Below are 26477 nucleotides of genomic sequence, written 5' to 3'. Positions count from 1 at the left end.
TGGCCAAAAATATACTGATAGTGGAAAGCTAATGTTAATGTTATAATTCCTATAATAAAAGTTTTTATTCTTATGTCCATTTGGGATGAATGTATCATACATAGAGAGAGGTTTCGTGTGTAGTTGACATTAGGATTGAGGTCAGAAAGCTGCTTTTATTTATCCAGGTCCCGGTTGGTAAAATAACCAAATTTCTCTTATTATCCCTTTTTCTCTTCCTACTCTTTTTTTATTTAATCAGCAAAGAACAGCTTCTCATTTAACATTAATTCCAGAAATCACAAAAGGGAAACTTTTGGCTGTTCTCTTGTGAATGTGCTCTCTGCAAGCCAGTGTCTGTACTCAGACAGCACTGTTTCTATGCTTTTATAAGTAAGCTTTGGCTAACACCATCCTACAACTGCAGGAGGAGAAGTGTTTTTGGAGTTGAAGAGTGGTCTTCATCTCATCAACTTAATAATTCTGGATCAGGACCTGCTTAGTTAGAAAAATACACATCAAATACCATCCATCCATCGTCAGCCGCTTATCTTGCGTACAGGGTCGCGGGGAGCTGGAGCCAATTCCAGCTTATATCGGGCGAAAGGCGGGGTACACCCTGGACAGGTCGCCAGTCCATCGCAGGGCCGCACATAGACAAACAACCACTCACACTCACATTCACATCAAATACATATTTCAATATTATAGATACACACTGAATCAACATTTGATATTTTCTGCTGATAATCTCATTTGTTGTAACTATTGCTAAAGCTAAGTAGGCTTCCATTAGAACCTTTTCAGCCAACAAATGCTGAATACAGGTTATTATGTTTTAGTTATTCATAAATTGAGTTACTTGCAAATGTTAATAGTTAGACTGGATTGACAGATTTATGCCTAAATAAATAAACAAAATACAATACATATTGTCATATGTATTTCCTTTTTATGAATGCATTTGTCTTATCATTAAATAAAAGTCACTAATATACACACACACACACACACACACACACACACACACACACACCCACCAACCGGGTTGGTGTAGGAACATTAAGAAGTAAAAAAAAGCACAGCTGTACCTGTGGAAAAGGACAGATTTAACCAGTGTCACCACGTCTCGACTGGCGTTGTAACCTGCACATACGATGGCCACATGGATGGTCTGTGGAGATCGGGAGAAGAGAGAAGGATTATTAGGATAAGGAATCGATTAAAAGAAATATTGGTTAAAGAAGAAAGAAATTCATTCTGCACGTCATAAGGTAGAAAAAAACATTTGAATTTGCTGAGTAGAAATAAAAAGAAAAAAAACGCACTTTCTCTTGAATTTTAGCAAAAAGTACAGTGGAACATTCCTGAACTTACTTCAAAGCATCAAGGGAATGCCGTGTGTATGAAAACCTGTGAAGTTTAACTAAAGTTAAAGTTTAAAGTTATAATGCCAAAATATTTTAGTCCAAAATCCATTTCTGCCTAGATTGTTGCTCATTAACACAAAATTCTCCCACAGGATATTCATTCAAAGTTTCATATATATTTCAGAGGTTTAAAAGAAAACTCAATTTGCTATTCGACTAATTCTTATTTTCATAGCTTTTTTCATAGCAATTATCTGAACCAACCAAAAGTGGAAATTACCATTATAATTGTTAATTGTAATTGTACAAAGGGCAGCTAGGACACCAGCTCTGTTAAAGTAATTTGTTTAGAGCAGGAGATTTTGCAGTCTGTCAGAATCAAGAGACCTGCGATTATTTTGATACATCAGAAATAATAAATAAGGATAATATAATAGGATTCAGGGCATCTGCTGTCAGGGCCCTACACTTTGGAACAGTCTGTGAGAGGAGATCAGGCTTGCAGAGTTTCATCTCACTTCAGACACAAAAAGCTATTACTGTGTGATGTGTAATTTATTTTTTCTATTATCCGTATATTGACTTGTTTATGTTTTATATATTGATTATAAACCATTGCATGATGTGTAATTTATTGTACCTTCATTTTTTTATTGACTTGTTTTATATATTCCTTGTACACCACTGTGTGTGATGCAGATTTTCTTTCGACTTGTCTGTGTTTTTACATTGATTGCTATGAAGCACTGTGTTACCTGTATTATTACAAATCTTTTTCAGACTTGACCAAGTTCCTTCAGAACTGCTAATATTCAACTGCTTTCCCAGAATGCGTTGTACCTCTCATAAATTAATTGTGACAGGTTAAGTACGTAAAGGCCTTTGCACACCGAACCAACAAATATATCATACAAATATGTTTATATGGGTTTTTTTAATCAGTCATCAAAAAAGTCCGGTGTGTTAAATTATTTTGATTCATTGTGAAAATTCACGATACCAGACACAGTGGAGTCGTCAAGCAGTGAGGATGATTTTGTGGACGCCTTATCTTGTGTGGCCCATGCTGTGTTTAGCAGAGTCACTTTGCACCCAGCAATGAAGTTTGTGTGTAAGATGTTATCACAGCCATCAGGAATGATGGTCAAAATTACAAAAATAACGAGGTTATAAGATTTTTGGTGGGCCCGTCACTTTATAGTTTCAGTTTTATTAAAATATTAAAATCTCTATAACAGTGTCCCCTGACCGTTTGCCACCAAATTCCAGATAGGACAAGTGCTGAATTGTTAATAATGTTCATCTGAGTCACCTTCAATATTGCGTTCTCACGGCAATAAAGATTTTCAAGAAGCAGCAAGTCCACATTTATTTGCCCAGGGATAGGTTGTCCTATCACAGTTTTAGGTCACAAGCATGACGGTATACATAAAATAGAAATAAAATTAACTAAAAGTACAGACAACAAAACCTCCCCTCAGCATTCAGCCATCCTTCCTTGGCCTAGGGAGAGCCAGGTCAGGTGGTCCAGAGGCAAAAGGTTGAATGTTACCTTATGCCACTCTGAGATTGTTGGAGGCTTATTTCAAATCCATTTTAATAATATACTCTTCTGTGCAGCATCGGTTAACACATTCAACAATTTTCGCTTATAGGTCCCCTGGATCTGTGGGTGTGTCAAAGTTTTTTTGATATAACAGAAAATTATCTTTTTATGACAGTGTGAACAGGCCAAGTCACATGGAATCTGATCTTTTCACATGCAGCATGCCAAGCATGGCTCAAAAAGCCAGTATTAAACATGTGGCTCTCCTTGTCTACTACCTTGCTATCATCTGCCCACAAATTACCTTTCTTCCACCGGACCGCGAGCTCTCTTCTGAGTTACGTACATGCTACTTGTCAGAGCGGAGGCAGTAGAGCAACAGAGAGAGACAGAAAGAGAGTTGTTTGTTGATTGTTCTTGTAGTTTTCTTGTAGTTTGTATGATGCTTTGGCAATATTGTTGTTATACATTCATGCCAATTGAATTGAGAGAGAGAGGGAGTTTAACTTTAGTGTGGTGTGTGGGGCAGATGCGTTGTACAGCGCCAGAAACCGTAATGAAAAGAACAGAAAGGTGTGAACATTTGTCATAATTCGTGTGAAATGTGACCCGTGAGAGGACTATGAAATACAGCAATCTCCCGTGAAAACTGGGAGGGTTAGCAAGTAGGAGCTAACCAGAGCTAATCTCTGTGGCTCCTTGTTTACCTCTGGACAACGGCGAGGAGCTTGTGTTATTTTTCTGGGTCACTCTGATATGGACCACATTTAAACTATAATGTGAACTGTCAAAAAAATAAAAAAATAAACGGATGTGGGGAAAATTGAGCATTAAGGCCTGCAGTCTGAACGTAGCCTTAGTGAATTTGATTTGTATAAGGGCTCTGTAAATAAAGATTATGTGTGATTATAGCATTGACAATAGAGCCATTTTAATTGCATTTGTTGTGTATAAATGAAAGCATAATAACCAATTTTGTCATAATTTATAATTTGCTAGATAATATAAATGTATATAAATGAACATCTCTCTCTCTCTCTCTCTGAGTGCATGCTGGGAGTGGAGGACAGTGAGAGTGGGTGCGCGTTTCAGCGTGATTTGTTTTGTTTGTTTGTGGTTAGTAGTGCTTTTTGTATAATTTGTAGCGGGTGTGCTCCTGAGCCGTGACGACCGGTTTCACCTGGGTCATGCCGACTCACGGAGTTGGGAATGTGGGGCTGGAGAAGCTCACGCGCCGACACGGAGTTAAACTTTGTCCAGCTGTTAATTTCTCCGTGGAGGATTGCAGCCTAGCAATTGAAGAAATTGTCGACTATGAAAGTGTGAAGTCCGCTTCCAGAATGAACAATGGAGTTGTCATCTTTCTGGATAGTGTTGATAAAGTCAGCGTGGTTGTCGAGCAAGTTGTGGTGATTCAGGACACCTTTGTTCAGGTGATGCCACTTGTTAATTCGGCCAAAAAGATTATTTTGTCCAAAGTTCCTCCGTTTATTAGTAACGAATTGTTACAAAGAGAACCGGCGAGGCATGGGCAACTAATATCACCAATTAAACTGATTCCTCTGGGCTGTAAATCCCCGCTGCTGAAACACGTTGGTTTCTGGTTTTCAAAGATAACACTGAGGAGCTAAATTTAATATTGAAGTTTAGAGTTTGACTACGTTGTTTATGCATCTTCAGAGAGAATGAAGTGCTTTGGCTGTGGAATGGAGGTCCATACTGTCTGCTCCTGTCCACAGAAACGAAATACTGAGGTTAATATCAGTGAGACTGCATCAAGAGGTTCAGAACATGAACATACACAGAATTCACAGGAGGGAAATATACAGAGTAAACAACAGGCTGGGCTGGTTCTGTTCATGTTATTCCAGGTCCTGATGGTTCAGATGTTGATGTTTCAGTTTCCGGTGGTTTGGGAGCTGCTGGGTCAGTTTCTGACGGCCCGGGAGTTTCTAGTCTGTCAGTTCTACAAGGGATTTGGGTGCTGCTGGTTCTGGTGCAGCGTTTTCAGGTTTTGCTACTAAAGATACCGTAGTAGAGGTCAGTGAGCAGTCACACACTGACAGAACTAACAGTGATATAGTTAACACACAGACTAAAGCTGGGGAGGAAGAATGTTCTCTGGAGGAGGAAAGTGAGATGTTGGCTGACAAAGATTTCTCTAAAGATGACAAAAAAAGGAAACCAAATGAAGAGCGTCAGTCTACTTGTAAAGTGAAGAAAGCTTCTCGTCAGAGTGAGTGTCAGCAGTCAGGTGAAAGTGAAGGTGATGAGGAGAGTGATGTGGAGGCTCTGGCCTCCTCACAGATGTGGACTCACAAGAGGAGCGGCTATTCTTTAATGAATAGAGTTTTCTGCAGGACACTAAGGGAGCCAAAAATGTTAAAGTGGAGAAAGTGTTTCCTGACTTACAGCTTGTCCTTGATTCAGTGAAGGCTTTTCTGTTAAAACTCCTGGAGTCCTGGGGGAGAAAGCTTGCCGTATAAAAAAATAGTTCAAAAGGTCAAAAAGCAGTTAGAAGATGATGAATAAGTTTAATAATCTTTCTTTCTCTTGTTTTGTTTCTGTATTACAACTTTTTTTCTATGTTATGGGGGATATACATATAGGCAGCTTGAACTTAAATAGAGCAAGAGATGATGGGAAAAGGGCTTCTCTTTTCAAGCTGCTCTCCCTAAAAAAGTTAGATGTTCTTTTTGTACAAGAGACACACAGTACTGCTGATAATGAGGCTGACTGGAGGAGAGAATGGACTGGTCAACCCTTTTTAAGTCATAAAACTTGTAACAGTGGTGGGGTTGGAATTCTCTTTTCCAAAAACCTTATTCCTCAGTCCGTGGAATCTGAAGAGGTCATTAAAGGCCATCTGTTGAAAGAAAGAGCAGTGTATGAGAAAGTAAAAATTGTGTTTATTAATATCTATGCTCCAGTTGTGGGAGTGGAGAGAGTCGTGTATTTAGATGTTTAGAATGAAGTTATTGAAAAATGTAGCAGTGAAGAATTGGAGAATTTAGCTGTACTGAAGACAGCAGGTTGGACAGGAAACATGCAGATCCACATGCCGCACTCGCCTGCTTCCGCTTATGGAAGCTGTGATGTGTCGAGAGGTTTTCATGGTAAGCAGCGACAATACACTTGGACACATGCTAAAGATAACTTATTGTCCATGGCCAGGTTTGATCGTTTTTATTGTTTTAAACATCAGTTTAATGTATTTAAAAGTTGTTGGATCAGCCCTGTTGGTTTTTCTTAACACTCATTTGTAACAGTTTCTATCTTTATAAAGTGTGTAAAGGTCAGTAGTGCTTATGGGCATTTTAACACAGCTTATTGGACAACAAAAATTTTAAAGATAATTTTGTCTTTTTTTTAAAAAAAACCAGAGCACAAAATCTGATTATTTCTTTATAACAATGGTGGGATTTTGGTTCTGATAAGACAATTCTGTTAGCAGTACACTCAGAATGTCACAAAAGCCTTGGTGAGTGGTCAGTTAAAGCTCTGGAGTTGGAGGTGGAGGAGCTCAGAGACTTAAGCCTCGTTCACACTACATGATTTTTAGCCCGATTTGCAGCTTGGCGAGCGTCAGGCTGAAAGTCGTGTAGTCTGCACGAGGCATTAGTTGAAGCCACAGGAGACCAACGCCTCACTCTAAGGGGGCTCTTGTTAGGTCCCGTTTCCAAAATGTAGCCCAAATGGATGTTCCATCACACTTTTTCTTTGGTCTGGAGTGGAAGAATTGACAGAAAAGCTTCATTCACAGTTTAAAGGGTGACACTGGGCAGGTGCTGACTGATCATACAGCAATTCGTAAACATGCGGTCTGTTTTTACAGCAACCTGTTTAAATGTGAGCACAGAGAGGAGCAGGCAGTGTCCCAGAGCTTCTACACTGGCCTTCCTCAGGTTAAGCAGCAGAGTAACGTAGTCAGAAGCAGCTCTTTCTTCTGATGAACTCTAGCATGCAGAGTGGGAAAGCTCCCGGAATAGATGGTCTGCCTGATGACTTCTATAAGTCTTTCTGGTCAGTAGTGGGGGAGGAGCTGCTGGCAGTACTGAGTGACAGTCTTGCCGGAGGGCGTCTGCCACTGAGCTGCAGAAGGGCGGTCTTTACTTTGCTGCCTAAGAAAGGTGACCTGCAGTTTATCAAAAACTGGAGACCTGTGTCACTGCTCTGCTCAGATTATAAGCTCCTCTCTAAGGTGTTAGCAACCAGGCTGAGCAAAGTGATTGAGAAAGTGATTCATTGTGATCAGACTTATTATGTATCTGGCAGATTGATTTCTGATAATATTGTTTTGATTCGAGATGATTTAGAGATCTGCAAGCTGTTTGGCCTCAAAGCTGGAATCATTTCTATTGAGTCACGCATTGAGCATGACTATTTATGGCTCACTTTTGGTTTTGCTCCTGGTTTTATTGATAAAGTTAAGGTTTTATACTGTGACATTCAGAGTGTGCTGAAAATTAATTGGAGACCTAAGCGCTCCTTTTCAAGTTCAAAGGGGAATTAGACAAGGTTGTGCCCTCTCTGGCATATTATATTCTTTATCATTTGAGCCTTTGTTGCATAAACTTAGATGTGATCTTCAGAGGTTGACCATTCCAGGTTGTAATGCACCTTTAAAATTGTCAGCCTATGCGGATGACCTGGTCGTCCTAGTGGATACTCAGAAGGATATTGACATGTTGGTAAGGGATGTAGTTCAGTTTGGCTCTTTATCCTCAGCCAAAGTTAACTGGGACAAAAGTGAAGCTCTGTGTGTTGGAACTGTACTGGAGAAACAACTAAGCTTGCCTGGGGGGTTAATTTGGAAGAGGGGGGGGGGGGGGGGGGGGGGGTAAATATTTAGGTTTTTTTCTGGGTGATCAATCCTTTGGCTTGAAAAACTGGGAGAATGTTCTAGACAAGGTGAAAGGTCGTTTAACAAGGTGGAAGTGGATTTTGATGAAGATCAAGATGTCCTACAGAGGCAGAGTTCTTGTTACTAATAATTTGGTTTCGTCCACTTTATGGCATTTCTGTCATGTGTTGATCCCCCACCTGACCTGCTGTCAAAGACCCAGGCTCTTCTAGTTGACTTTTTTTGGGACAAACTACACTTGGTGCCTCAGAGTGTGCTGTATTTTCCAAAGGACGATGGAGGACAGGGCCTGATCCACCTCAGCAGCAGGGAGCTACTATCCATTTCCAGTTCCTACATAGGTTTCTGTGCGGTCCTACTGATTTAGTTTGGAGGCTGTTGGCTTGCACTATCCTGAGTCAGTTAGGTGGACTTGAACTGAACAAATCTTTGTTTCTGATGGACTTAAAGCAGCCTAACATCAAAGAACTTCCTGTTTGCTATCGTGGACTGTTTAAGGTGTGGAGCTTGCTGATAAAGAAGAGGCTGGGACACCACAGCTCACTTTACTGGCTGCTTCAGGAACCAGTCATTTATGGATCTCGTTTCAGTGCAGTCTGTCAGGTGGGGCCAACTCTTCTCAGGCGGTTCTGTCTCTCTAATGTGGTGACTCTAGGACATGCAGTTCAGCTTACAGGAGCAAAGTTAGATGATGCAGTTCCTCTTGCCTCCCGTCTAGAGGTGAATTCAACTCGTTGGACTTTGTTGCACCAGTATTGTGCTGGCTTTGTTGAACCTGATGAGAATGATGTTTTCCCTTCAGTGAACATTTCCCCAGATTTTAAGAACTGCACAGGACCGTTTTTAAAAAGTGAGATTTCCTCTGAGTTTTCTTTCCAAGATGTGAACAGAAAACTGATATAAAACTTTTGTTAAGATTTTACAGAGGGACAAATTAAATGGCAGAACTGACACTTCATGGAGAGCTCACTTAGGTCTTAGTGATAGTGTTGGACCTGAGTGGAGAGCTTTGTATAAACCACCACTGATCAAACAAGCCGCTGTCCTGCAGTGGAGGATTTTACATGGTACTGTGCCTGTGAATGCTTTTATATCTGTCATTAACTCTGATGTTAGCCATGACTGTCCATTTTGCACTAATCGTGAGAGTGTTTTTCATTGTGGATCATTCATGGAGTGTTCTCGATTGCTGCCACTGTTTGCAATGTTGGAATATATTTCTGGACTGTTTGGGGAGGTTTTTTCTAAACGTATGTTAATTTCCTCCAGCCCACTTGTTGTAATATCTACAAAGTTTTTACTGAAAGTAATGGCTTCTGTTGGGCCCCATTTGATCTCTGTTTTTAACAGCTCCCTATCTACTGGTTGTGTCCCTGATTATTTTAAAACGGCTTGCGAAAACCCACTTTTAAAGAAACCTGGTTTAGATCCCTCCCTCCCACAAAATTTTAGACCAATTTCAAAACTGCCTTTTATTGCAAAGCTTTTAGAAAGAATTGTGTCCAAACAGCTGCTCACTGTACTGGAAAATAAAAAATTATCTGAAAGGTTTCAGTCTGGTTTCAGGAAGTACCACAGCACTGAGACTGCCCTGCTTAAAGTCACCAATGACCTTTTTAATGTCTGCTGATGAAGGTATGTGCTCAGTCCTGGTACTCCTGGACCTTAGTGCTGCTTTTGACACCATTGATCACAACATCATGTTAGACAGACTGAGGCACTGGGTGGGGATCTCTGATACTGCCCTAGAATGGTTTTCATCCTACCTGTCAAATAGGAAGTTTTGCGTGTCTGTAAACAACTATGTCTCTTCATTCTGTCCAGTTAAATATGGTGTGCCTCAGGGGTCGGTCTTAGGACCCATTTTGTTTTCCTTGTATCTGCTTCCCCTTGAACATATTATCAATAAACATGGCATTTCTTTTCATATTTATGCTGATGACACACAAATATACTTGCCCGTCAGATCCACAGACCCTGGAATGCTGAGTTCACTGAACAACTGCCTTTGTGAAGTTAAAAAATGGATGTCAAATAATTTCCTCCATCTGAACTCAGACAAAACAGAAATCCTGGTCATCGGGTCCCAGCAGATGGCAGCAGATGCCATCTGCTGGTTCCCTAGTAAATCACATTAAGCCTGTGGCAAAGAACCTTGGTGTTTGGTTTGATAGTAATTTAAATTTCGAGCAGCACACCACAAAGCTTGTTCAATCATGTTTTTATCAACTTAGAAATATAGCAAAAATGCGATCTATGTCAACTTTTAAGGACACTGAGACCATTTTACACGCCTTCATCTCATCACGCTTGGATTATTGCAACAGCCTTTTCACCTGTTTAACCCAAAAATCTATTGATCGACTCCAGACTGTCCAGAACTCAGCTGCCAGGCTTTTAACCAGAACAAAGAAATATGACCACATTACTCCTATTTTAGCTTCATTACACTGGCTCCCAGTATGTTTTAGAATTAACTTGATCACTTTTAAAGCTCTTCATGGCCTCTCGCATTGTTATATTTCTGACCTTTTAGTCCCATATACACCAGCACGTACCTTGAGATCCTCGGGCAGAGGTCTGTTGTCTGAGTCTCGACTGAAAACTAAAGGGGACAGAGCGTTTGCTGTCAGGGGCCCGAGGCTCTGGAAGAGCCTGCCCGAGGAAATCAGGTCGGCTGAGTCAGTGAACTCTTTTAAGTCCCTTCTTAAAACTACTACTACAACTACTTTTATAGGAGAGCCTTTCCTGATCTTACTTGACTTTATTTTATCCCTTTTATTTTATTCTATTTTCCTTATTTTATATTTATCTTAAACGTGTATTTTAGTCTTTTCAATGTTTTCTTGCTTTTATCTTGTATTGTTTTTGTATTATTGTCTTTTGGGTATTATTGTATTTACACTTGTTAAAGCACTTTGTAACTTGTTTTTGAAAAGTGCTCTACAAATAAAGATGATTATTATTATTTTGGGGTACAGGTACTCTCACAAGAATAAAACTAAATGCCAGATTTTTCATTTTATTTTGGGGAGAGCAAAGATGGCTGTCTATATGAAAAACAGAATAGAGAAATCTGTGGATGATGATGCTGTGTTCATGTTTGTAAAGATGTGGAAAGCCCATTTAAACGAATGATGAAGGATCTGGAAAGTTTTTCCAGTATGTGGTGTTATAAGAATGTTCTTTATTGTGTTGTAGATGATGAGCTGCTCTTTGGAAGTGTAATTTGGATTCTGTGAATCTTGTTTTACTGATTGTTGTTGTAGTTTTGTAACCTTTTGAATCTCCTAATAAATGTATTGTTAAATCAATCTCTCTCTCTCTCTCTCTCTCTCTCTCTCTCTCTCTCTCTCTCTCTCTCTCTCTCTCTCTCTCTCTCTCTCTCTCTCTCTCTCTCTCCCTCCATCCATCCAATTAGTGGTTTCTTAAGTTTCCTAGTATGATTTCTGCTCATTTCAGTGACGTGGAATATGTAAAAATGATTCTCTCTCTCGCTCATTAGTGAAGGATTTCATTAATGACTGTTGAATGTTAATTGACAATGGGGATTAAATAGGAATCCCTTTCCTATAGCACATTTTTAAAAGTCTGTGAACATTATGCTAGACTTCTGCCTCACAGCCCTGGGTTATGGCTCCAATTTTAGCTTCAAATGTCTCTCCCAGATGTCAGGTTGACATGTCAAAACTCCATGTGCATTTTCTTTTCCCCTCTCAGAGTTCCTACAGCACTCTCCCTGCAGGGTTCAGGGCAGCCGGGATAACCCTCCAAATGAGAAGGGGTCATGTTCAAGCACTGCTGGAAGGGTGCTACCGTCAGACTGTCCTCTCTTGAGTTCTCCTCTTCTGACCCCGAAGGACTTCTGCTTTCCCTGCAGTAGGCTGGCTTTTGAACAGTGCCTTGCTGTAGCCAAGAACTATGTGTGAGCGACAGCTGAAGTGGGAGGAAAGTAGCAAGTGGTCATAAGAAAACCATCTCAGGCCATATCCTTTCTCGGAGAACTACACACAGATCACACACCTGCCAGTGAGAAAGCACACGGTAATCAGTTCAGAATCTTCTGTCTGTGCTATACAGGAATATGAAAATGTATACTGAAGTAGTTTCATCCCACCGATGCGTAGTGTAGTGTGAATCTATCATCAACAGTTTTTAGTAAATATTTCATATACACATAATTTACTAAATCTACATAGTTTTGTTTGTTTTACTCTTTTGTCTCTTTCTCTTAGTACAGAATGTTGTCAGGAGCCTCAGCCCCACTTTTTCCACTCAGTAGCAACACAGTTCTGTTAAAATATCTGATGTAAATCAGGCATATGACAGCTATAAACTCCTATTTGTCAAGGAAGGAAGGACAAGCGTTGTTTCGCCTCTCATCCGAGAGGCTTCTTTAGTTCTGACTGACTGGCAGGGAATCAGCCATGAACTTCTCTATGGGGTTTAGGGCTGAAACGATTTATCGAGAAATTCAAATAATTCTTTGCATCTATGCTTTGTTTAATCCATATAACTATTCAGCACACTGTTTCGCACACACAGTTATCACTGTCACAAGATCAGAGAAAGAGACAGAAAGTGTCCAAAGTATGGGATAATTTCAGGCTAAAAGAAAACAACAGCTCTGTACAGTGTGTCTGCTGTAAATCAGAACCTACCGACCACAACAGCATGACAGCAATCCTTCAGCACGTGAGCAGAAAGCATCCGGTCTACGCGAAGCGTAAGCCCCAATTCTTAGCTGTAAATGTAGAAACGTGCGTTTCTTGTTATTGTTCTTCGACTGGTTCATGAGTTCCCGCGACCGGGGGGCGCTAAGCAAAAGTATTTCTTATCCGATTACTCGGTGAATTGATGAAATAATCTGTGTAATCCTTGATAACTGAGTCACAAATATATAGTTTCATTTTTTATAAAGGCTCAGTAATTTCCTAAAGCATCTAGTCATTGTAGTTTAAAACAAACATTACTTAAACAGGAATACACTTGGGGACCACACAAGGGATTTGTTGACAATAAGAAAATATAGAATATCCCCAAACCTAGCCTTTAAACATATAGCTAATTAAAAAGCAGTTAAATACAAAGCCCCTAAAGTCCTGAAAGGAGATCTTTTTTTAATCTTGTATCTATCGCACAAGATAATAATAAAGCCAATCAAGGCACCAATTCCAAAATTACCTATTGTAAATATCCATTAGATCTTGAAGAGATACTTCCTCAACTTATCATACTTACAGAGCTTTACTAAACTGTAAATTGGCTACAAACTTGTCTAGCCGCTAGGCTAATGACTAGTATGTATCAGAATCAGAAATACTTTATTGATCCCTGAGGGGAAATTCTTTCATTATTATTAATTATTTGCATATACATATATATGAATATGTATACAGAAATGGCAAATATATGCAGTGTCTCCATTACATAGTTTTTCAAAAAGAGAGATCTGACAAGTTTATTCTTACAAAATGTCCCACTCACATATCTTTATCTTTGAAAAAACACATTTAAGGAATCCTTATCAATAGTGTTTATTTAAGTTATGCATTTATGTATAAAGTGAGTAGGTCTATAGGCTAATATAGCTATTGCTATTGTTTATTTAAACACTGCGTTTGTGTTTAAATAAACTTAAACCAGACTGCAAGTCTACAGCCATGCCAGCAGCTCTGCGAAGCTGTGCTTTCATGCTGATGTTTAGCAGGTATAATGTTCGCCTTCTGTTTTTAGCATGTTGTATTTTAACATTTGCTAATTTGTAATAAACAAATTACAGCTGAGGCTGATGGGATTTTCATTAGTATATGGTCCTAAAACAAATGTACATAGTGACATGATAATTGTGCTAGAGGAAAAGTCAGAGGATTGCCACAGTTCATCTTGAGGGGTATAAGGTCTGTACCAAGTTAACCCATCCAGCAGCAACACATATGAGAACTGGCCAACACTGGCATCCCCAGATTCAAATTGCTAACAAGGCCCAGGTTGTAAAACATGAATATAGAGTCAAATGGTTTTAATGCTAATGCAGAGAAGTACTGTGTAAGCCTGTTTCATGGTACTGAACCAATAACCTGAGTCTATACCAAGACACCAGACCACATGTAAGTGTGGGCTATTCCAGTTATCCAGACAAACTCCCACTGAGCTAAAAAGGTGATGTGGCGGTACTATCAGTATGGGGATCACAGCATGACTGTGTTAAAGCTTTCACATTATCCAGCCTTCTGACAGTGAGCCATATCCCAACAGCAACCCAACACCATCACTGCTGAGGATTAGGCTAATAGGAAGCTAAAGGCAAGCTATAATATAGTATGACAATGTGCTGGTGGTACCCCGGTTCCTAGAAAATATCTTCAAGGTCATATTGCATTGCTGAATAAAAAAGGCCTTGAGTGGTGTGTTACAGATGGAACAAAAAAGGCATTTTTCCTGCTAAAGTGACATAAGTGCAGAGAAGATATCTCACCTCACACTTATCCACCACTGGCTGCTGCACACAGTCTGAGCTGTTCCCCACTGCAGCAGCTTTCTGACCCTCATTGTCACCGGTGCCCTCCTCTGAATGGGTTCGGCTCTGGTTACCACGGTGACCACTGTTTGGAAGGCGCGCCGACGGGCTCCTGGGTGGCCGGCTGAGCTCCCGGCGCAGTGCCCGATTCTCTTCCTCCACTGCCCGGACCCGCAGCTCTAAGGCCTGCCGCTCGCCAGCTCCGCCCACCGGCGCTGATGACTGGGCTTCCAATGGAGACAGGGGGAGGGGCTTCACTGTGGGATAAGGACAGGGGAAACTGATTTAACATGCGAACTGACACCAAAACACCACTGATGGTGGAAGTGCTATGGACAAAGTTTAGGTTGGGTCATCTTCTACTGCAGTATCAATGACTTCTCCACTCATCAATGCATGTTACTAACTCGTGATCTTCCCTCTGCTGTAGTGTTGTGTTTTCTTGATGGCTGTCGCTTTTCTGCAGGTGTTTCTGTCTCCGGAGCAGGGGAGTCTGGATCGATGATTGCAAGCCACCTCCTGCCTCCCCATACCCCCCATGTTCCTTCTTGAAACCCGCTGCTACAATTATTATAAGTCCTATTATCATTGTAAATATTATCATCATTATATTATTATTTTTATTGATATTAGTATTGTTACCACTACCATTACTATTAGTTTACATCTCTATGTGAAACTTGGATTGTGCTGCTGTGTTCTCTCTCCTCCTGGCCTTTTGTTTGTCTGGTAACGTTTTTGTCCTTTTGCTATGTTTCCTTTCTCTCTGCAGTACTCTGGTCTGGTCTCTCTTGCAAAACAGATCTTGATCTAAATAAAATAAAGGTTATAAATGACTCACTTTACGGCAGGCTCAGTTTGAAAGTTATCTTGCGCTTGTTTAACTTGCATTCCCAGCCACAGTTCACAAGGTGATGCAAAATCATGTGCCTTTTATCACTGTGTGAACAAACTGAGTGGTCAATGCGTATAGGAGACCGGCAGACGACACCAAGAGAGATAAATATGGAAATGGTCACTATCCATTCCATCAACCATTTCACTATCCATCTTCATTGGACAATGTTACTGTTCCTTCAGTGCACTTCCTCCCCAGCAATCTGTTGAAGTAAGTGAAATATGGTGGATTTCCCTTTAATATAGAAACCCAATGAGAATATCAGTGAGTATGTGAGGGTTTACATCAAAGTCTTGATGCATCTCAAGAGTACACAGATGTCTTTCAATCGATACTGTCAGTACTAACAGCGGGGCAGCCCACACTCTGTGTATCTAATCCAAGTCTGTAACTATTTCCTCCGCTCTTCTCTGCTTCAAATATGAACAAGCAGCCCTGAATCCTGTAGAGACAGAGAGATGGATCTTTTGAGAGAAAAGAAGCTCTCTCTCTCTCCAGTACATCTTAGAAACCTCAGCTCCCAAAGGGGAGGTGGGGGACTTGGTTGAAGATCATTAAAGAACACAATAAGTTCTCCAATCAGAATCTAACTGGGGAAAACAGACAGCCTTGGAGAACTACTTGTATTGCCATATGGCGTTACAGCTAAAATGACATGAATTATGTGTTTAGAACTGTAAATGCTGCCTAGACTGAATTGTAAAGTACTCTTACAAAGCTTCTCATTGGTCTTGGCGCTTGGTTTGTTCTCTAACCAAGTGTGTAAATGAAGTGACACATTTTTGTTTTCCTCAGATGCCCTGTAGCCATGAGACTTAAAGGTAGTCAACATGGGTCCTTTCAGCCACGAAGAGCCATTAAGCCCACTCCCACAGAACCAAAGCACCTTCTGGACTCTAATTCACTCATTTGCAAAGTGGATTTGCTGGGTCTAACCCAGCTAAACTGGCCTAAGTGAACATTTGTTTGTGCTGCTCAGAGATGGAATAATACTGACAGTAACCTGGATTTAAAGCTTTACTTGAACTCCTCAACCTTCTGATTGGATTCATTTGATATTTGTCCTAAATAGCAGTTCATATCAACAGTTTCACTGTCTGGTTGAGGTGTATTAGACACCTTGCCTAAAGAAAAGAATGTCAGGTTATATTAAATTTAAAAATAGGAGGCTTTATTTATCTCAGTGACATAGTGAACCAGGTGTTATTATCAGTGACGGACCATTTCTTTCTAATTCCAGCTGTTTTATGAGTGTATTTTACAATCCTGTGGTCAGAGGCGTACCTGTTTGATTTCTGCTATTGCAGCTTTTGTTAATACAAACACTTCCTTCTAAATGTTTACCGGTTGTCTTGATACATTCAGTATAATTCACATTTCTAATTCCACCAGTACAACAAAGTCATGTCATACTCCTTGCTGCAACAGAAATACTGTCCTCTTTCACTAATCCATTTAAATCGCTATTACTTTGCTGTTTATAGATGTTTTACATTAAAATCCTTTCAGCTGCTTAAGGGGCATAATGCCTTTCATATTCTGGTATGCTTTTGATTTGAAACATATGCAGCAAGTATTTTTGACAGTTTCTTAACATCAAAAAAACGTTTTGCAAAGGAATACAAAAATAACTAGTGAATGAACACAGCCTTGTGATTATGACATGACTGTAAAAATGTACATTATACTGAATTTGCCATGTGAGCCTTTAGAGTACAGGTGACTCCAGCCTTTCTTCATTTGTGCTGGCCACGTTATTTGAACTCTGGATTTGACCTAATTAAGATTTTAAAAAGGTTATCACTGGGGGACTGCTGTCGCATTAGAGATTTACAACACGGGATGCATTTCTATACTCTACGGTTAACACAGCTTTACACTATAGGCCAGATTTACTAAAGGTTTGCGTGAGTAAAAACATGTGCAAACTTGATGGCACCAGCAAATTAACACGCCTGTTGTACATTTACTACTTTTGCCTTAATGAATATGCAATTTGGGGCGTTTCAATTTTGTGCAAAGTAATGGGAGGGTAACATGCAAATACATGTATTTAATACACGCAATGTGATCTAACAAGCTGAAAAGCAATTTCATGTGAGTGCAACAGCATCTGTATTTAATACGTTTGAAAGGAAGGTGCAAACCGCCAAGTGTTGCACAGAGATGGCTGCTGTTATTGTTGCAAGGAGACACAGTAATGAAAGAAGACGTAGAGAAATTAAAAATATTAGATATTATTATTCTATATCCAATATATAGAAATAAAATTATTTTATTTTATGTATTCAATGAACTATATGAATTGAATTGTTTGTTTGTTTTTTTGTATTTTCCTTTAGCTTTGGCAATACTGTTGTATTAACATTCATGCTAATACAGCAAATTTGGTTTCGACCTGACTTCTTTTCTCTGTGAGATGGAAGAATTTAGAAAGTTGCATGGCGCTGCGAGAGCCCCCAGCTGCAGTAGTGCACGAGTAAAATTCATCCAGCCAGAGGGAACGATCACCAACTGTTCACAGCTCGCTGGTATAATAATGACCCAACCCATTGTAAGTATCGGAGAGGGAATGGGGTGTTGGGGCGTACGGGGCCAGGGCCAGGAGATCACGGTGTGGACGGTCGGTGATTGTTCCCTCTGGCTGGTTGAAGCACGATCTGCTGGCATTTCCTCACGTCTGGGTCATTCCAGCATACTGTAGCTGTTTCTGCTGGGGGTTTCCCAAAGCCTGTTTTTCAGGTGTGCTGTCCCAAGTACTTAGTGGGGTTGGGCTGATAGACGATCATCCATGTGCGAGTCATCAGACAAAGTCTGTTACAGCAAGAAAGAAACATTGTTATTTGATATCTCTACCTGTTTTGGAAGCATATCATATAGCGTGGCACCTATTTTTGATTCTTTTGTGTGATTGTTACAACCTACCCCAGCATGTGTTGTAAGAAGCAGGTTGTAACAAGGAAACACATCTGCATTTGAAATCAACTCACGAGGTCTGTGATATTCTTGTAGAGGATTGAATTGGTGCCATTTGTAGTAAACAAATGTTGGCACTTTGTAGAAAAATTTGAGAACTCTAGCTAAAAAATTCAGTGACTTAATAGTTGTTGAAGCAAAAAAGTCTCCCCTACATTCGATTTCCACACACACGCAGTGAACAAAACAAACCAAGGTTTTTACGCAGTGGCTGCTTTCCCTCCCGACTCTCCATTAAGACACAAAACCCTCCACCTCCATTGTGTTTGCTCCTGTTGTCATCTACACAATAATTCTTAGTTAATCACCCATAACAGGTGCTACAATTGCACGTGCAATATTTTAGAATGCACACGCAATTTAATACTCTTTATTCGGGTTGTTAGTAAATCCGGCCCTATGTATCTTTCACCCAGTTGAAGAAACACAAACAGTTGCACAAGGGAGGTTCTTTTGTTATTGCTCTACAATGTACCCCCAAATCTCCTCTGAACTCACTGTTGATACTTTGAACTTCATCAAAATATATATAGTTGTGACTCTCAAAATCGGACTGTCTTGGATGCCATGCTCCCAGTGCATTGATGTGTGTCAGATTTAATTGTTTAATTGTCATCAGCTGCAATGCTCCATCCTCTCCCTCCTGCTCTCAGGCAGATATCCTCTGGGCTGTGGCAACACATCCGTCATGCGATGGCATCTGTTCACCTGGCAGACAGCTCGAAACACCTCCATACAAGTAGAACAGCCAGGCTCCATTTTGTCTAATCGCTTGGATAAGGTGGATGGAGTAAACAGCATCAAGAAATACTATTCATTATTAACTCCAGTGTGTACCTAACCCTATATTGGAGCAAAAGCAGTGGGAAACATCCCTCAGGACACAAAGGATACAGAGATTGTGGAGCTCTATTCTTAGTATTTTAGGAATTTATAGCTTCACAACCACACAATTCAATGAAAAAGCTTGCAGAAAGGTGACTTACAGTACTGCATTAGAAAAGAACTCCCACTGAACACAAATAAATTACATCCATCAGGTCAATGGTGAATTCTTCTTTTAAACACCATTTAGTGGAAGTACAGCAAGATAGTGCATGTATCACAGAATGGTAAATGGTCTGTACTTGTATTGCGCCTCTCTAGTCTTACAACTACTTGAAGTGCGTATACTCTACATCACATTCACCCATTCACAGACATTCATGCACTGATGGGACAGCCAGGCAATTTGGGGTTCAGTACCTTGCTCTAAGGACACTGGACTCCAGTGCAGACTGGAGGAGCTGGGGAATCGAACCGCCGATATTCTAATTAACAGGCAACCCGCCGTAAAAACAAGAGTTCGTAAACTCAACATGTTGCTAAACCACATCTACAGGCAAAAGTGTGTAAAGCTGAATGACCACATTCAAAGACTCCTCCTGTCTGCATCACACGGCCTCTCTGATCTCTTTCTTTGAAGCCTCAACACTATGAATCGTACAAATGGGGATAACAGAGCACACTCTCCTCAAAAAATATTCATGGTGCTACACCCTGGTGTTCACATGAAAGAGAAGTAGTTTTACAAAAAATTAAAAAAAGACAGCTTTCACACCTTAACTCACCCGACCAATCACTGTATTAATTGTGGGATGCAGAGAGATGTGTGGGATCCGTTTGAGATGCTATTTGCTTTAGTCTTAATTGAAATGAAAAGGGAAAACAGGACGACCGGTTGCAACCAAAAAGTAGGCTACGCATTACATTGGTCTGACAGCACTAACGTTTGACTGCAAACCTTAAAATAGCTTACAAAAGAACCCACAACAGAAAATTCTGGCACACCACAAATTGGGAATTTTTATGGTATTTCTTTTCATTCAGTAAGAGTAACACTGTGCCAGTTCTGGGAACACGGTGACATCCCTGCAAATCCAATGGGGCAAGAAACACAAGCAGTCAGATTTCAGACAGGTTATCTAAACCACTTTATTTAGACGTCAAACTGAAAGTGAGCACACACATAATTTCCTCATTGATCCCTTTTTGCACAGGAAAACTGTACTCACGACAGATCATTGATTGAATTAGCCCCATTATGACTTCCGCATGCTGTACTTTACTTCGATTAGTCACATGGCATTAAAAATGTATCTATGCAGTTATACTTTATACTAATACTTTATTTTAGCAAACTGTATCTTACCAGGTATTTTTATGATCACACAGATGTTTACCTAGAATGATAAAAGGGCTAAAAGCTATGTTTAGTCATGCCGGGCAGGGTAGTGGCTGAAACAGTCTGTCGAAATATTGGATTTAAATAGGGATGCACCGAAATGAAAATTCTTGGCTGAAGCCGAATATAATGAAAAACTTTCCTGAATACCGAACAAGGTATTTCACATTTGCTCCATTTATTTTGCCATTTTTTTCAATAATTTTACAGTCAACGTAATTGTTCGGTAAAAATTTTTAGGCTAAACACCGAAAGTGCTTTTTTTGCTATTTTTGGCAGATTAATTTCGGTGGCCGAACATTCGGTGCATCCCTAGATTTAAATGATGTTTTTTTCCTGGGGCAGAAAAAGGATCCTTCAAAAATACCTTTTAAGATTCAATCTGCTGCTGGAGAAGGCAAATCATATTTAGATTTCCCTCCAAGGGTTCTGTAGAGAATGTCACAACCGTGGAACAATGTTCAGAGTGCTGAGGTCACCTACTGAGTTGAAGCAGGAAGTGGGTTTTCAGAAAGTTTTTAACAACAGTTTTAGACCTTCCCTTTTATTTTCTCTTTCAAACTTTGACATATCTGAGTAGACAAAACTACTAAATTAACTCTTAAATGTGTGGTAAAAGCATGTGTTAATCGACAAAAGGTTTGATGAGCCTTATGGTAGCCCTACTGATGCACAGCATGGTGTGCGTGCCTCCAACAGGATGTGTGCGTGTCAGGACAGATGGATTGTGTCAGATGCCTAATCCTGATATTGGCAGTGATGGTATGATGTGGATGATATCGTGCAGGGACTCACCGCAGCATAACAAGAAAAACTGATGAACTGCCTGGATTAGTGACCTTGAGTGTTGTTGGCTGGTGTGACAGCTGCTTACAGGTTTGAATACTCCCCCAACATTATTTATGCTATATTACATCATGGCACCATGTATCATGTTTACGATCAGTCATTTTTTATTTTACTGTACTGCTACTGCATGGACACTGGGGCTGTTTTCTTTTTCTTTTAAGTTTGTTTAGTTTCCCCGGGAGGCATTTCTAAATCATGACATTGCTGAACATGTCTTGTGTAGTAGTAAGCTCCTAAGACTGATGGAGCATGTGTTTGTGTTTCTGCTGACCCTAGTATTCACTTAAGTACCACTGGAATACGCTGTATTTATTTCATTTAGCATGTCTCTACAATTCACTATATTTCAGGTGCAATCATGTGCCATATGCATACAGATGGAATCAAAAATTATTATGAATTCAGAGTGGACCTGTGGTTTTTTAGGCCTTTGACAGATGGTAGTAATGTCATTCAGAACCAAAGAGAGCATTTAAAGGGTACTGGATCCAGACTATGTGTACTTAATGTGTTAGTGTTCCAGGCAAGGCAGGAAGGAACGGAAAGTGAGTCTCCTTTTTGAAGCGCCTAAATTTGCTGATTTTGACTTTGGGAATAGCCCCGGTTAAAAAATGTGTCTCTTAATTTGCCCTCTGCAGTCAGCAGAAACGTGCATCACATGCACATGCGCGTCCTCGCGCTGTTGTAGAGAGATTTTGTCTACTTTGGGTAGATCTCAGGCACCGCTCAGTGAAGCGGATCTGCGAATACAAGTTCCTTTTATTGCATACACGAGAGAGAGAACTCATCCAGCAGTGTGTGTTGTCTCCGTCCCTAAGGAATTTTCCATCTTTTCCCAGTTTACTTATTTCGTGGGAGCGGCTTGGCTGTCACATAATTCTAAAACACAATCTCTCAGCATGACATCTGACTATATCCACACACATAGACATGGGCATGGAATTTTGTAGGGACAGTAGGGACAAGTTCCTACCAATCTCCAGCGACTACTAAACTGTCCCTAGCAACAATTTTAATCCAAAAATGTATGTGTATGACGGACTGTTGTCCATCCATCATTGTATTTGGTACACAAATGGTTAACAGCTCTCGTTTTCTACTCGAGTCAAATGCGTTTTTAAGTTCTGAAAGATTACGTCCTCCCCACTCATAGTGGTTTGGTCCGCTGCCTACCTTTTTCAGACCCTCAGAGACTTTATTTCTAAAAAGACACTAGCGTCAGATAGAGTGAGTTATTCAGACCATCAGGGGAAAGAGAGAAATCTACAAAAGTCTATTATACTGCGGACTAATTTATTCCCCTGCATGCTGCTCAGAGTAATCTCAGCTCTCGCTCTCCTCTCAGGCTGGAGTGAGCGTGAGTTGCTATGGTTATGGGGATGCTGTTTGTCTCTACTGCTCTGAAACCTGGAAGAAGGACAAGAGGCTGACAATACAGCAGGAGACCAAGGTAGGGGTGACCGATAAGCAGCAGACTTTCTAGTGATGAGATTGTTTTGTTTTATTGTCCCCCACCCACAGTGACACGAAATATCTGCCCCTGCACATAGAGAGAGCGAGAGAGAGAAATTTATATTATCCAGGCAATCCTACAGCATGGTTCTCTTTTGATATCTAATAAAAAAATCCTTCATGAACATCTTTTTCACCTGGAGCCTTGTCCTCACCAGAAAAGCGATTATATAGGACATTTCATCGTGTTATTATGGCTCATATTTACGTTTATTGTGGCAGCGACGGTAGCAAAGGAAGAAGTTGAGTTTGGGTGGTCAGATGGGTCAAACCACAGACTTTCACTCCACCATGTGAAACCAAGTACATGAATTGAGTTATTTATTAAGTTAAATAGCCTCACTGACTTCCGTCACGTGACTTCTGTTATTGATTTCTGTCACATGACTTGTAATTTACTTGCTTTAACCCAAATCACAACCTTTTCCTAAACCTAACCAAGTAGCTTTTGTTGCCTAAACCTAAGCAAAATGACTGTTTCACAGTGTTAGCCATCATGTTTATCACAAAGATTTATTGAAAGTGTCTTTCATTTACAGCATTATGTTGAAATTTGTATCATAATAGGCTATATATTAACTTATTGGGAGAAAATCAGTAGTTCTATGTAAAATGAGACATTGAGCACCCCTATATTGCCAAAATGGTATCATCCTACTTTCATAACACCACTGCGAAGATTTGACTGTGAGATTGACAGTTGAATCAGGCTCCGCCCATCAAAGCATCGAATCTTCGACTATTCGGGGTCAGCCCTAGCAGGAACAAACAACCTATGTGAACGGGATTGTCACCATCATGAACTTTTAGTTGATGATTCATTTTCATACTAATAAGTGCGATTTATGATTTCATAGTCATATTGCATGTTGTTTGTTTTCAGTGGCTGCTTGTCAAAATGATGCGGACACAGGCAAAGGAGTAGGCTATCAATTAAACTGCAAATAGTTCACCCACACGTGTGTTCTAAAACATTGTTTCACCTCTCCCTCTGCTGCACTACATGTACGTATTTTAAACATCTTGTTGTGTAGCAGTTCAAGACTTAAGAGAGTTAATTACTGTAGAAGGACGTTTGATTTTATTTTCAACTGGGAATGCAACAGGGTCCACGTTTTCATCCAAGCATTTTTGTATAAATGATCTAATTAGAAATCTGGATGGAAGCAACAAAATTCAACAAAACTTCCACAAAACAATGTTTTATACTCGCCTGAGGTGTTTTTTTGGTCCATAGAGGTTTTTTGGTCCATTATGTGACAAATAGGCGAGGGAAACATGTTTGTGGAATAAATAATGATCTAGCGAATTTTACATGACAGATCAGCCGTTTGGTCTGATTACATTGCACAACAACTTTAAACTGGGTTTAAACATAATGAAATTAAGCAGGGACTCTCTGTAAATGTTCTCCAGCACAATTTCCCCCAGAGCTGTCAAAGGCACTGCTGCAGCCGTCGGTTAGACTCTCTGCTATAAATAAAGAGACCCGTTATTAGCACCTCTCCCCTATAGCAGTAAGATCTATACGGCCAAGCTCTTTTTTCCTGACATGAACCTCATGCTCAGGTAGAGTTTCTTTGCCTCAACAAAACGCACCCGTAGGTTCCAAACCACAGAGTGCAAACCTTAAATCACCATGTTTCTTGTGTTATATCCCCACAGCTCACACGGATTCCTCTTGTACATTTAAGGAAGGCCGCCATTATTGCTGTTGATTCCAAAAGTAGGAAACTGCGCTGCTCCAATCTGCACCAGCGACTCACTGTCTGAAGTGTGGATCAGTGTCGGCAGGCGGTCCTGAATCGACATACGTGTACTTCCTTATTTTGCATTACAGTGACAAACAAAATATAATTGTAACTATTCAGAGTAGACCCGGATTACACAAGAAGCAAATATGGCTACAAATCAACATGTAGATAATAAATAATATTCAACTGCAAAATCTGGTCGTGGAATTTAACAATTACACAAAATGAGTCAGGTCAAATAATCGCGATCAGGTGATCATGTAATGATTGTGACAAGCCTATTTCTGAACGCCCTCCTGCTGTGATCTGGGACAACACTGGGGTCCACATTTGCATTACACTTTACTTGCAGGTTTTCCACAGTGGAATAACAAAGTTCCAGAAACACAAATGTCCCAATTATTGGGAAGAAGGCAGCATTTTGTTTAGCTTCAGGCATCAACCCACCCCCTGCATATTCATGAGAAGAATGTGAATAAATTATTGTGTTTCTGTCAATTTGGCAAGGGACGGACGGACATATGGACAGATGGAGCAAGGGACGGACAGACATACTTTATTAATCCTAAATTTGGAAATTCTTTTGTTACAGCAGCAAGTTATCAAGGCATTGCAGTAAATAAATAAAAATATCAACACTAAATTATATGTATACTCATTTTAAACACAAATAATAAAATGAGTTAAAATAGCTCAATGCAGAGTAACAGAAAAAGCTTAGAATATTCTATAAATATACTGTAAGTATTAATAGCTCTATAGATTCTATCTCTAGAATACCCAATATAGAGAATAAACTAAAATACACATGATGTATAAAAATATTGAAGTTTTGGAATGCAATGAGGTAAAGAAGGAGTCTAAACAGCAAAACATTGGAGTTAGTTATGACAGAACTATAAAACAGAGCTAAATATTACCATGATCATCCATCTGCTGACGTCCGTGGGTTGTAGTCTTCAGTCAATGACTGCAAAGGATTTGCAAATAAATATTAACTACTTGGTGAACGATGTCTTACAAGGGCTGCGACTCTTGGGATTTTCATCTGATGTGGCTGTAAACAGGACTGTGCTTATAGCTGTGGATCGTACTCCTGACTGCTACTAAAACGTAAATCCATACTGTAATAACATTACACCCCTGTGGTTCATTTTACAGAAAAGTTCTGTAACTACATAAAACGTCTTCGTTCTTCTTACATGCTCAGATTATATCATTTAGGCTACAAATTGAGTAAACAATTAATAGCAGTATTAAATTACTGAGAGCCATTGTGTTTTCAGATTTACTAAAAGGAAGATATGTAAAATTCTTAAAGCAGACTTTGTTGCTGTACTCCTAAATGCATCAGCCATATAAAGAAATACGTTTATGTAGTTTAATGCCTGTGGTCAGGTCAAGTGATGCCTCTTGTATTACATCTTATTGTGTGTGAGTTTTAATTCAATTTATCTGAAAGATTATTTATTATTCTTTTATTTTAATTATACTTCTTATGTATACACCAAATCCTCACACTCTAGTTTCCTCAGCACGGACAGAAAATATAGGTTCCCCTTCGAGGGAACTCGAACTGCGTCGGTTACGACACTATGGGAACGCCTCTAGGCGAAGCAGGTCTGAACGTGAATGAAATCACTCCAATCCTATTGGCTTGTTGCTAGAACGGTACGGTGTGACGGAATAACCGGAGGAGTATAAAGCACACCTGTACACACTCATCATTAGCTTTTTTTTTATTCAGCAGGCGCTCTTTATGTTGTTTGAAGAAAGCTCCAGTCCTACAAGCAGTATGTCTTACCTGAAGAAGAAGTCTACCAGCAAGTCCGGCAACCAGATGTACAGAAGGTGTGTTTTTTCTTGCCCTCGGTACATCACGGATGGAGATTCTCATGAGATGTGTGTCTCATGTTTGGGGATGGAGCACGCACGGGCAGCTCTCAAGGGGGCTGCCTGCGCCCGTTGCGAAGCCCTTTCCGTGC

The 26477-nt window shown here is 40.1% G+C and overlaps 1 protein-coding gene across 1 annotated transcript in view; it reads right to left on the bottom strand.

The window, feature by feature from the left end:
- Positions 1 to 26477, bottom strand: part of large1 (LARGE xylosyl- and glucuronyltransferase 1) — a 133607-nt gene that overhangs the window by 62703 nt on the left and 44427 nt on the right. The window contains exons 3-4 of the mRNA XM_046071787.1: positions 14238 to 14536; positions 1071 to 1153 (exon numbers count right to left, since the gene is read on the bottom strand). Coding sequence (XP_045927743.1) covers positions 1071 to 1153; positions 14238 to 14536 — 382 coding nt within the window. The remainder of the gene's footprint in view (positions 1 to 1070; positions 1154 to 14237; positions 14537 to 26477) is intronic.

This window comes from Micropterus dolomieu, linkage group LG16 (genome assembly GCF_021292245.1).
Source record: "Micropterus dolomieu isolate WLL.071019.BEF.003 ecotype Adirondacks linkage group LG16, ASM2129224v1, whole genome shotgun sequence".
In the NCBI taxonomy this organism is placed as follows: domain Eukaryota; kingdom Metazoa; phylum Chordata; class Actinopteri; order Centrarchiformes; family Centrarchidae; genus Micropterus; species Micropterus dolomieu.
This window is presented reverse-complemented; position numbering and strand designations above follow the sequence as displayed.